General features: G+C 39.2%; 2 protein-coding genes across 2 annotated transcripts in view; one reads left to right on the top strand and one right to left on the bottom strand.

Annotated features, from left to right (window-relative positions):
- Positions 1-297: 297 nt before the first annotated feature.
- The window catches only part of TRAPPC3L (trafficking protein particle complex 3 like), a 41,045-nt gene continuing 29,343 nt past the window's right edge, over positions 298-11,999 (bottom strand). Inside the window, exons 4-5 of the mRNA XM_011364774.2 lie at positions 3,814-3,999; positions 298-420 (exon numbers count right to left, since the gene is read on the bottom strand). Coding sequence (XP_011363076.1) covers positions 301-420; positions 3,814-3,999 — 306 coding nt within the window. The 3' untranslated portion in view covers positions 298-300. The remainder of the gene's footprint in view (positions 421-3,813; positions 4,000-11,999) is intronic.
- CALHM5 (calcium homeostasis modulator family member 5) lies at positions 6,127-11,289 on the top strand. The gene is made up of 2 exons (XM_011364773.2): positions 6,127-6,682; positions 10,113-11,289. The coding sequence occupies exons 1-2, from the start codon at positions 6,143-6,145 to the stop codon at positions 10,500-10,502; spliced, it is 930 nt and encodes a 309-aa protein (XP_011363075.1). The 5' UTR covers positions 6,127-6,142; the 3' UTR covers positions 10,503-11,289.

Here is an 11,999-nt window from a genome sequence, read left to right as displayed (position 1 = left end):
GTTACCATAAATAAGTGAAATGAATAGACCTCTTAGGCTGGACTATGTAATATGTGCAATTCATGCTTGCTATCTTATAAGTTCTTTTTAATAGAAATCTTGACATGAGATTGAAAATGTGTGATTTATAAGCAAAAGGGGGGAAAAAAACCCAGCTTTGTATCCTAGTACCTTGTATTTCAAATTTCTGGCTGATTTATAAGCTTTTTAAAGCCCATGCTATTAAGCAACTCAAAATTTCAATGGTTATATATGTTTAGCTAAACTAACTCGTCAACTAGCCAGCCAGTGGCATTTTCTTCATTTTTTCCGTCTGTGTTTTTTCTCATCGTGTTTTTTCAGAAATGTTATTCCTATTTCTGTTACCCTGTCACCTTTTAGTCTGTCTTGCAAGAATGTAACATCAGCAGCCAAATGAACCTAGGAAAGAAAAAAAATACAGGCCAATGTCATTCAGGTTAAAAAAAAAAAAAAACTCGCTACATTTTTCTGTCTCTTTTTTCAGCTTTATTTATCTCATAAAGTGCTGACTTTCCTTATGGAATAATAAAAAGAGCTTGTTTTATGGACGAAGAGCCTTTTACTGTGAGTCCTTCAGAGACAGTCTGGCTCTTTGTCAGCTCTGCAATACAAGTCTGCAAAGAAAAGGGTGCTCAAGGCCAGGCCCAACTTGGACAACACTGGGGCAAGCCTAGAGATGTGGGCCCATGCCAAGTTTTGCTCACAGGACTGAACTATAGATCCATCGCAAGAAGAACACAAATTCCCAACTCAAAGATAGTCTTGATTCGATTTGCCTTGCAAGCAGCACTTCTAAGGATAAATGAATTCATAAAGGACTTGCCATAAATCATTCTGTCATTAGCTAAATAACATAATCACTTGTCCTAACAACAAACATTTAGCAACCACTTATGGCTTTGAGATGTTTGAAAAAGTATCAACTAAATAAATTATGAATATAAAATTAAAGATTGAAATTACAGACATGAATATTTGATACCCAGGCCTTCTTTTCCTCTGTAAAGCATATCCTATTTCCCAGACATTGAAGTAAGCCCTAAGGGCTTACTTCTCTATTCATTAAAATGTATTTACATAAGAGCAGCATGATATTGCTGACCGACCCTCAATAGAATACTGTTCAGCTATTTTAAGTCTTTGGAGTGAATAAGATAAATAAGCAAAAGCACCTAATAAAAGCAAATAATAAGTGGAAAAACTTGGGTCTGGTAGGCAATTAATTAATATTTATTGAATCTTATCTGACTCACTCCCCTCTCTCACTAAGGTTTCCTTGACCACCCAGCCTGGATTCATTAAACCATAAACTTTGGTTCACCAAGTTATCTGGCTCATACATGGTGCAAAAAAACATGCTTTATGATGCCTAACACCCAACAGAAGGATATAGACTGCACTCGGAAATATAGGAGATAAATTCACCCTCATTTTTTCCCGATAAGACCTTTTTTGTCTTTATCAAAATTTAACATAAAATCAATTAAAATAACAAGATGACCACATTGAAGCTATCTGGATATTTGGGGCCACGTGAAGTCTGATATCTATTTGTCATTCAGCATATATAATCAATTGTTATCAATGAAAGATGGATACTTTTTTCCCCATTTTTAACTTGGTTTTATGGTTCATCCCATAAACTCCCAGAATTCTTCCCTTCCTCTTTCTTGATTTCATGGCCATTAATTGTAGGACATGCCTTAAAAAATGGTAGGACATGGAAGATCTGTGTAAATAAACATTATTTCTATTGTTTTACTCATTTGGATTACCTGTTGTATCTGTCCAATTATCACCAATAATTGAATATTATATGCGTGCCTCATCATTGGATAGGTCAACATGTGTCTAGCCTTTGGTTACTATCTGGTCCCACTTTTCAAAATAGCTAAGCTTCTGAAAAAATGAGACTTGATTATGACCTCTGCCTAAGATGCTTTTGGTGCATCAGTCAGTCTTTGACAGATTGTCTTCTCCCTTCACTTTCCCAAAATAGCTTTATCAAGGTCCTTCCTGATCTTTTGGTCCCTAAATGTGAATATCTTTCAGGTCTTGTTTTACTTAGTCTCTGCTGTACTTGATCTTGTCAGTCATTCGCTTTTTTCGATATACTCCCTTGTTTCTATGACTCCCTTCTTTCTATGACTCCTTTCTTTCCTGGTATTTTTCCTACATCTGGTTGCTCCTTCTTGGGATCCTTTGCAGTTTTTATATTCTCTGTTTAACTTATTATATTTTTTTGCTTCCTAGGGTTCCACGTGTGACTTCTTTTTCTCCTTACTCTACACTCTCTCTAGACATTCTTTGAGAGTTCCAGTGCCTTTTCAGTCCGCCTTTCTCTGTGACTTCCAGACACATGTTACAACTGCTTAGCGGATATCATCATGTGTATGTGTGTATTACACAGCTCAGTACCAGCAGCTTCCAATCTGAACTCCTCACTTCGTCTCTCTCAACCCCAAATGTCCTCCTGCTGGTTTTGCTCATGGGTAATAGTCCAACCATTTCTACGAGTTGCTCAGAAACCTAAAAATAATTCTTTAATCTTTTTCGCAATCTTGTCCCTTTCAGTCAACTGATAATCTAGTCTTAAATTTGTTCTACCTTCTTAAAGTTACTCACATTGGTCTTTTTCTCTCCACTCCTTGTGTCAGGGCTTTTTCTGGTTTTTGTTTGTTTGTTTGTTTGTTTTTCTTGAGGTCACCATCATTAACTTCCTAACTGTTCTCCTCCTCCCTCCAGCATTGTCCCCTCCAGTATACTTTCACTTTATTGACAAAGGAGTGAAATTCCTGACACAAATTTTAAAATATCATTACCCTGTTTATAAACCAATAATGGGTCCCTGTCGTTTCAATATAAAAATCTGAATTCCAACTTGTCATATGAATCCCCCCCCCTTTTTTTAAATCAGGCCTCTGTAAAATATTTAAATCTCCTTTCTCACGACAATCCCTCTTTCAATCTACATGTCAGTCATACTGAACTAATTCAAGTTCCTTGTTCCTTGAGTGAAACGTTCTTTTTCTGCCTTTGGACATGCTGCTTCTTTTACCTGGAATATTATTTTCCTCTGTTCCCCTTACCTCTTACGTGGCCTTCACTTAACTCTTATTAACCCGTCAAATGCCAGGTCAGAGTTTCTCTACGAAGTCTTCCCTGCCCCCTGACCCCTCCTAACCCAACCCAGGTCCACCCATAGCCCTTAGTAACACTTCTTTACACATCTGATTTCTCTGCAGAAGATTCTTAAAGGGCAGCAACTGTGTCTTGTTCATCTCTAAGTTCAGTGCCTGACTCAGCAGATGCTAATATTGTCTTAGTTAAATCAATAAATAATTCAGGTATGGAAGCCAGATTCCAAAATGGCCCACAATGATCCCCACCTTCTGTTATTTGCACCCTCACGTAGTCCCCTCCCACTTTGCACCAGGATTGGCAACACCTGTTGTAATTAGATCTACAGTGAGGCCTATGTAGCGAGGAGCTTCATGAAGCCTCTGGCTAACTGCCAGCAAGGCACTGAGGCCACTGAGCTAGCTTGGAAGTAGATTCTCTAGCCTAAGTCAAATCTTCAGAGGCTGTCGCCCTTAACCAGCAATTTGACTGCATGTTTATTAAGCTATGAAAAGCTCTGAGCCACAACCGCCCAACTAAGCTGCTCCCAGATTTCTGATCTTTAGAAACTGTGTGAGATCATAAACATTTGTTGTTTTAAGCCGCTATATTCTCGGGTAATTTGTTACCCAGCACTAGATAACAAATATACCCAGCAAGTATGTGTTTTACCATTTCCAGGGCACCTCTGATAATCCCACAGAGTAAATTGCAGTAGCACAGAGAGGATCGCCCAGCGGGGAGCTCTTCCACAAACTCCGCCAGAGGATTCTTGTCTAGAATCAGGGAAAATTCATTTTTGCTTGCATTGTTACAGGTCACACTTGGTGTAATTCCCAAATACATCTTGAAAGCAACCTAACAAAGAGGAGGAAAAATTAGTGAAACTTGGCCTAGAACAAATATCTATGAATAAGGCACCCAAATACCCTGTTCCGGGCAGTGCAGTACAATGGTTAAGGATATGGAGTTTGTAGTCGTGAAGTCCAGATTCACGCTTAGCTTTGAAATGCGCGTTTATTTTTAAACACTTTTAGTTTTATGGAACATCTTTTATTATTAAACACTTTTATTTGGACATCTTAAGGGACGAGTTTTCTACGGGAAAAGGATGGCTTATGAAACAGAGTTAAGCATTATTTCCAAAAATAAATTTTTTAAAATAAATATCCTTTAGAAGGATAGGAAATTAAAATATTACTAATCATCAATAGATTAGTATATTTGTCACATTGAGCCTAGTAAAAGATGAAATCTTGAATTAGAAGGGACCCAGGACACATCTGCCACAATAGGAGTGTGGTAGAGCAAAGGATGCTATGGGAACATTAGACCCAAGAGCTTGTTTTGGGAAGTGGAGGCAGTCATATTACGAAAGGTAACAAGTCTCTGAGAAGGAACAAGGGGTAGTGTTGGGAGGCACGTAAATGAGTTATAAAATAACTTCTCAAAGGTCTCCTGTTTAAGAGGCTTAAACATTTTTACAATGTAAAAATGGAAGAAAGCAAACTGGGGTTCAGAGAAGTAAAATGACATGGCCGAGGCTATACTATAACTTAGTTCCTTGATTACTAATCCAAGGCACTCTTTTCACAAAACACACAGCCTGAAATTTGAAGTTTATTAATGAATATTTATCGGCTTATTATGTTGTCACCTTTCAAGTGCCTTAATTCATTTTTTTAAATTAACACCTGATAAATGGAAACAATTACCTTAAATTGTTTCTAACTAGAAGTACTAAAAGGTTCTTCATTCATTCATTCATTCATTCATTCAATAGGTACTCCATGAGCACTGTCTGTCTAGTATAGCGCCTGGCACACAGTAGGAGTTCAATAACTATTTGAAAAACAAATTATTGAATGAGCATCTATACTGTGTTTGACATCATGTTTAGGCTCAGAATACAAAAGTTAATAAAATGTAATTCCTATTTTATAAGAACTCATAGCTGAAAAGGAGTTATAGGTATTAAATAAGTGTGACAGTAAGATTAAGTCCTACAAGTACAATGTTACGTATTATAGGAAGTAATTCCGGAAAAAATCGCAAAGGAAGAAAATTCTACCTTGTTCATGAATATTGAGTGAGAGTTTTTCAGGTGAACAAAGTGGGGGTGAGGGGAGGTGGTGGTGGTGATATTCTGGGTAGAACATATCATGGGCATGAAACACCATAAGGTTCATGGGAGGTTGGCAGTTATCAGTTTGTGGGCAGTGGGGGTGCCCGAAGCCATGAGTAAGCTAAAGCAGAATTAAACTTCTGTTTTAGAGGGATCTCCTTCCTGTCATCATGGAGGATGGTTTTTGTGTTGGCGGGGGGATGGGTAGGCATGAGGTCAAACACAGAGATAGCAATCAAGAGGTTACTGTGATAGCCTAAGAAAGAAATGATGAGGACACTTCTCATTTTGTCTTTTATTCAAAAGTCAAATGCTCCCTAAATTTTTCATGTAAATTCAAATAGCCCGGATCCTAAAATTTGGTTGAAGTCTCTGACACCAGCCAGCTTAAAAGGATATAAAATGAATCTCCCAGATTTTAAGTCAAGCAGCAAGAGAAAAAATCATCATGAAACTCCAGGCTTGGAGAATGATCTGGCTCTCAACCAATTGGCTGAAACCCATTTCTGCTAACATTGATTCTTCAGGCTGGAAAATTCCTAGGCTTTTATTTGTCAGAGAGAGAGAATTTCTTTCAATTCTCAATCTACGCTGCACAAAAATAACATAAAATGGAGCCCGGGCACTTTGAATTCACTCTTAATTCTCAGTGTTTTGGCTTTAGTTCCATGACCCAAAACCCAGCAGTAGGAGGCATTATCTAAACACAATTGGGAAAGACTCATTCCAAGGCAATGACATTGTTTCCTTATCTGGCCAAATTCAGTCTGAGAAGGAGGACTGTTTTTCTAATGAAGGAAGAGCTCCACCCTTGGCCACAGCCATAGCTGCTCTGCCAATAAATAAGGCAAAGCATTTTCCCTCTTTATCTCCAACATGGATGCTTTTCAGGGGATTTTAAAATCTATCCTCAACCAGAAAACTGTTATTGGCTACAGCTTCTTGGCTCTGCTGACCCTGGGAAGTGAGCGTCTCTTTTCCCTTGTGGCATTTAAGTGCCCCTGCAGCACTGAGAATGTGGTCTACGGGCTGGTTTTCCTTTTTGCTCCCGCCTGGGTGTTACTAATCCTGGGATTCTTTCTGAACGGCAGGTCGTGGAGACTCTTCACAGGCTGCTGCGTGAATCCCAGGAAAATCTTCCCCAGGGGCCACAGCTGCCGCTTCTTCTATGTCCTTGGCCAGATCACTCTGAGTTCACTGGTGGCTCCAGTGATGTGGCTGTCTGTGGCTTTGCTCAATGGGACTTTTTATGAATGTGCCATGAGCGGGACGAAAAGTTCAAGACTCCTGGGAGTGATCTGTGAGGGCAAGCCCAAAGAATGCTGGGAAGAACTTTACAAAGTATCATGTGGCAAAACCAGCATGACACCCATGGACACCGAAGAACTGAAGCTGTCCCTGCAAGCCCAGTCTCAGGTAAAAAAAAAAAAAAAAGACTCGCCTTCTCCTCGCAGCTTGCAGTATTCTCTCTGTTCTCTTTTTAGCCAAGGCCGTCTGAATCTTGCTAGAACATTTTGATACATGGATTTTGGAACAGATGTAGTCTCAAGACAATCTCAGGAAAAGCTTTTTAGGGGGTGGATGGCTCAGTAAAATTGATGATTGAATTGTCTTTGCCTTTTCTGAAAAGAAAATATCCTCTGGGCTATGTATATGTAAATACTTACGTACTTTAAAACAATCTCTGTGAGTTGACTTTATAAATAATGCATAACACTAATTCGTAATTGAGTGTTAAGGGCAGAGCTGTTATTAGAAATTACTGCCTTGTATCAATGGTTTATTTTCAAACTGATTTCTCAGAAAAACACACACACACACATAGCATTCATCTCTTAAAATACAGCTGACCCAAATGAACTAATACTTTGCAAAGTTTCATGTGTTATAATTAATATAGAAATTCCTCTGAATGACTTCTGGCAATTACTATCTCTATGTATAAATATTGTCAGGATTGAGAAGAGTTTCCTATATTAGGTAGGAATTGACAGTCTTTTCATAGCCTTGGTGAAAAGTGATCCTCTCTCTAGGGAGGTTATGCATTATGCTCTTTGTGCTGCACAGCTAAAGAAGTTCTTACATTACTTTAGAAGCCGAAGATTTGGGGCATTGTTTTATTTAACAGAAGGAAATCATAGCTTTACCTAATTGATGAAGGGAAGTAGCTTGTCATCCTTCCAGGTACAAGAGCACAAATCCAGATGTGAAGCCTTGCCCTGGCCTCAGGAAAAGACTGAATTTCTACTTGTAAGTAGTAGGGATTTCATTTCCAAAACCAAAGCAAGCAATGAGAGTGGATAAACAGATCCCCAGTTGGTCAAGAATACTATTTGTTTCAGAATAAATGCACTGAAAATAGTATAATTTTACTTTTCAACAAGGACTTATCTTATCAACAACACATCAAGGCAAAGTCTGTTTCTAAAATCATACATTTCTAAGCTGGTTGTCAGTATAGTCATACATTTTTGATAAACTGATAAACCTAAAAATATTACAAAGTCTTTTGTTTAACACACAAAGCAAACATGCCAGGCTCCCAGACGTACTCCTTCTTTTGTTGAAGGAAGGTATTAATTATGAACGTTACGACACAATGAGTGATTTATCATTCATGTCCCCAGGCACCAGGCTCCATTCAGTTAGTGCCAGATCCAAACGCTTATCACTGTGTGAGCTTTTCTTCTCTAAACACCGACATAAGGAAATCATGCATGTGCTGTCATAGCTTAGCCTGGGCACACTGACCTGTTTGCTTTTCAGCAGCTTGAGAAGGACCTGAGGCTGATTCTTAGGGGAAGACGTGTGAGAGATGTGAACAAGAAGACCTGTAACAATAGCAGGTGCTGATCACAGTGGTTCACGCAGGCAGGAGCAACAAACAGTCTAAACTAATAATTGGGTATGTGACTGGGGGTGGAAAACGTGCCCCATCCATGGGAGGGGCAGAGAAACAAGAAATCCAGCTGGGTGATGCTCTACTCTTAAGAGAGGTAGAGTATAGTAGTAGTGAAAAGAGCTTGGCCTTGGAGTTGGCTAGGCTTGGGTTTGAGTCTTGACTCTTCCACTGACCAGCTATATGACCTAGAGCTAGTGGTTTGACCTCTCTGAGCCCCTATTTCCTCTAGTTGGGGGTAATAACACCTACCCTGGAGGGTTGCTGGAAGGTATATAGATAGCGAACATAAATGGCATAAAGCTTCTGGCACACAGTAGTATGTGTTCTAAATTGATGAGAAAAATGCCAGGGTCTAAGGAAGAGGCTCATGCAGAATGGAACACTACTGAGGGCTGGGGTGGGAGTATCTACCATGTCTGGTTACATGCTGAACACTACGAACTAGGGAAGAACAAGAGGGCTCAGGAGAGCAAGGCAATGCTAAGATCATGCAATGGAGGGAGGGGAGTCTGAAGCTCATCAAATAGTGTATAACTCAAACAGAATTGGCTCAGGTACTGAGGTGAGATGGCCTACTGGCCCACAGGAGGCCTAGCGGTGGGGAACAAGGGAGGAAGAGGATAAAGAAAAGAGGAAGCTCTGAGGTAGCCAATCACAAATGATTCAAGGTAAATATGAGGATTTTCACACAATGGTAACTGTGCCTCTTTCATTAATCATAATGACAGAAAGATACGTGAGTTCAGTAATGCTTTTACATACACCTATATACATTTGAAAAATAACACCATGTGACAACAGCTAATGCACCTGGATGTCTACATCATATCATTTTAATCCCCCAAATTACCCTCTGAGGTAGGTAAGCCTCATTTTTATGATTGAGGAAACCGAGGCACAGAGAACACCCATAGTAAGGGGAAAGCTCATATTTAAACCCAACCAGTGCCAATCCAGAGTTAACATTCATGTGATGTCTGAGACCTTTACAATGACGCTCTTGTCTGAGCCAGAGTGTGGGAACCACTGGTTTAAAGTATTGGAGTAATTTGTGGTTCTGTCACTGTCTGAATGGATTTATTTGCAGATTTTTTTTGTTTCTATTATCAAGTAGGCCTGTCTGCTGAGAAATACTAAGGGTAATTTCACTGAAATGTCAAGAGAAACTTTGAAAGACCCTTGTTAGTTGTCTAAATATGAAATTAATTCCAATTGTGAAAAACACAATTAAAACAACAAAAGTTTAGAAGATAAGTTATTTAGACTTCCATTTTTAATATTCAGAAAAAAACCCAGCTGAACCAGTTCATATTCAGAGAGAAATTTATTTTTTCTAATTTTTAAATTCAGAATCAATAATCCTGACGATTTGAAATGACTGTGATTTTTTTTTTCTCATCTTTTATGCAGGCTTTCAATTCTTATAGTTTCAGTTTCCTTATTGTATTATGTTTGTCTTGCTTTATCATGGATAATGAGTAATGATATTTCTCTCAAAGAGGGTTGCTGTTCCCTGCAAACAATAGAACATGGGAAAAAATCAGTCACTAACCACGTATATACATTTATCAATGCCTGAAAATACCTGGCTAAGGAATTGGTCGTTTGCTCAAATGATCATGTTTACGATTCTTTCCTCTAATAGCTAATACTATTTGAGGTCTTGGTTTATCTGATTCTTGGATAATCTATACTTTTTGTTTTTTCAATTTGCCTGCCTTCCAGTTATTTCTTTGCATACCAGAAATGGTGGGCAGGATAGAGAATAATTAGGTAAACTCTAACTTTATCCTGACTATTAAAAATGTGTCATTAAAAAATTAAGATGAAGAATTTCAACTGACTGTGGTGGTGATGTAGCCATATACTTCCCAATAACCTCTCCCCAGATCCGTGGGAAGTGGCTTTGCTTTTACACGTCCTCAATATTTCTTTCTTTCTAAGATTCTAGGATGGTGCCTGATTTGTTCAGCATCTTTTTTCTCTCTGCTCACCACTTGTTATGCTCGCTGCCGATCTAAAGTAAGCTACCTTCAGATGAGTTTTTGGAAGACGTATGCCCAAAAGGAGAAGGAGCAGTTGGAAAAAGTGTTCCTGGACTATGCCAACAAGTTGAGTGAGAGAAATCTGAAATGTTTTTTTGAAAATAAGAGGCCAGATGTCTTCCCCATGCCTACTTTTGCAGCCTGGGAGGCTGCTTCACAGCTGCATTCTTTCCACCAAAGCCAGCAACACTACAGCACCCTCCATAGGGTGGTGGAGGATGGACTGGAACTCAGCCTTGAGGACGACGAGACCCCAATGGTCCTTGTGGGTACTGCCCACAATGTGTAGCTCACCTGCTGTCACTGATTCACGGTGTCCAGAAATACACTCATTCTGACATCTTCCTACTGCATCAACAGCAACCTGGGTACCTCTGTGTTTTCTCACATTCAGTGTTTCTTTATAACACATTAACACAGGGAAGCAGCTTTGCAGTTCCCCAAAGCGGACAATGTCAGAATGTGCTCAGACTGAGGCTGAGTGACTGGTCAAGGATGGTGACAAAGGTGCCCTTGCATTGGTTGGTGGTCGGGTTCAGTGTCTTCAAGTTCTAAAATTTTATGATTTGACAGCAAGACTCATACCACTCTATGTACATATTGGTCATGGTATCCGGGGGCAGAAGTAGTGCCTTGCGAGTGAGCCAGGTACTCTTAGTCAGCAGAAAGCCTTGTCCTGGAGATCTATCCTACTGCCTTTCAAGGACATATAAAATTCTACCATTTGAAATTCAGAAACTGAAGACATTGGTTCTCAAATATAATGCATCAAAAGGATGTAATGCCTAGAATTCAGAGCTTTTCCCTTTTCCAGTGTTCAATGAAAGTACGCCCCTGCAGGCAGGGCTGTATTATGACTTTTGTGTGCTCTAGGCATTTTTGCCTTCATGGACCCCTTTCTACATTAAAGTACACACATATATATATTAATGGCTGTATTGATATAAAGACAAATATCTTAATCTTGTATATTTTTTTCAACCCCAAAGTTCAATTATTTTCTTCTGACTTTAAAAGAAATTAAAAACAGTTATGTGGGCCCCTGCAAGTATCGTGGGCCCTGGGCACAATGCCTACTGAGCTGAATGGGTAAGTTGGTTCTGACTGGAGTCTGGGGAAACTGTCCAAAGCAGTGCCAGTGTAAAACTGTTTGGCAGTTCTATGTTTATCAGAAATAATGCAAATTTTTCATTCTCCTATGTAATATATTCACATTAGTTTAAATGTCTATGATACATGTAGATAGATATAGATATGGATATAGATATATTTTAATTCCCCCTAAATCTCTGAGTGGGACTGATATTTAAGGAAAAAGCACATGTGTTATGCTGTGGCTCACACCTTATGTCACTGAGAGTCCTTGTCTCTTAGCTGGAGAATCCTGGGAATGAACTTATTACCATGGAACATTGTCTCAAATTGGAGAAAGCACCCTGTAGGTATAAGCCCTGGAACATATCCTTGGTAATTTGGAGGTGCAAGGGAAGGCGTGTGTGTGTGTGTGTGTGTGTGTGTGTGTGTGTGTGTGTGTGTGTGAGGGTGGAAGATGGGGGCTGTGAAGTTGCAGTTTTGAAATATTTGCATTTCAAATAACGGTGCGATAAATGTTTAACAACTGGTTCTCAGGAAAAAAAAAAGTCCTGATTTGAAGTGTATGCCAATTCTATGATGTAATTTCAAGCTACTAAGGTGATGTCACTGAATGCAGATTTAGAAAGGGATGCTAACCATGGGCTCTCTTGAGCCAGTATGAACTTTCAAAGAAGGCTTTACAGCTAGTGGG

This window comes from Pteropus vampyrus, unplaced genomic scaffold (genome assembly GCF_000151845.1).
Source record: "Pteropus vampyrus isolate Shadow unplaced genomic scaffold, Pvam_2.0 Scaffold101, whole genome shotgun sequence".
Lineage (NCBI taxonomy): Eukaryota > Metazoa > Chordata > Mammalia > Chiroptera > Pteropodidae > Pteropus > Pteropus vampyrus.
This window is presented reverse-complemented; position numbering and strand designations above follow the sequence as displayed.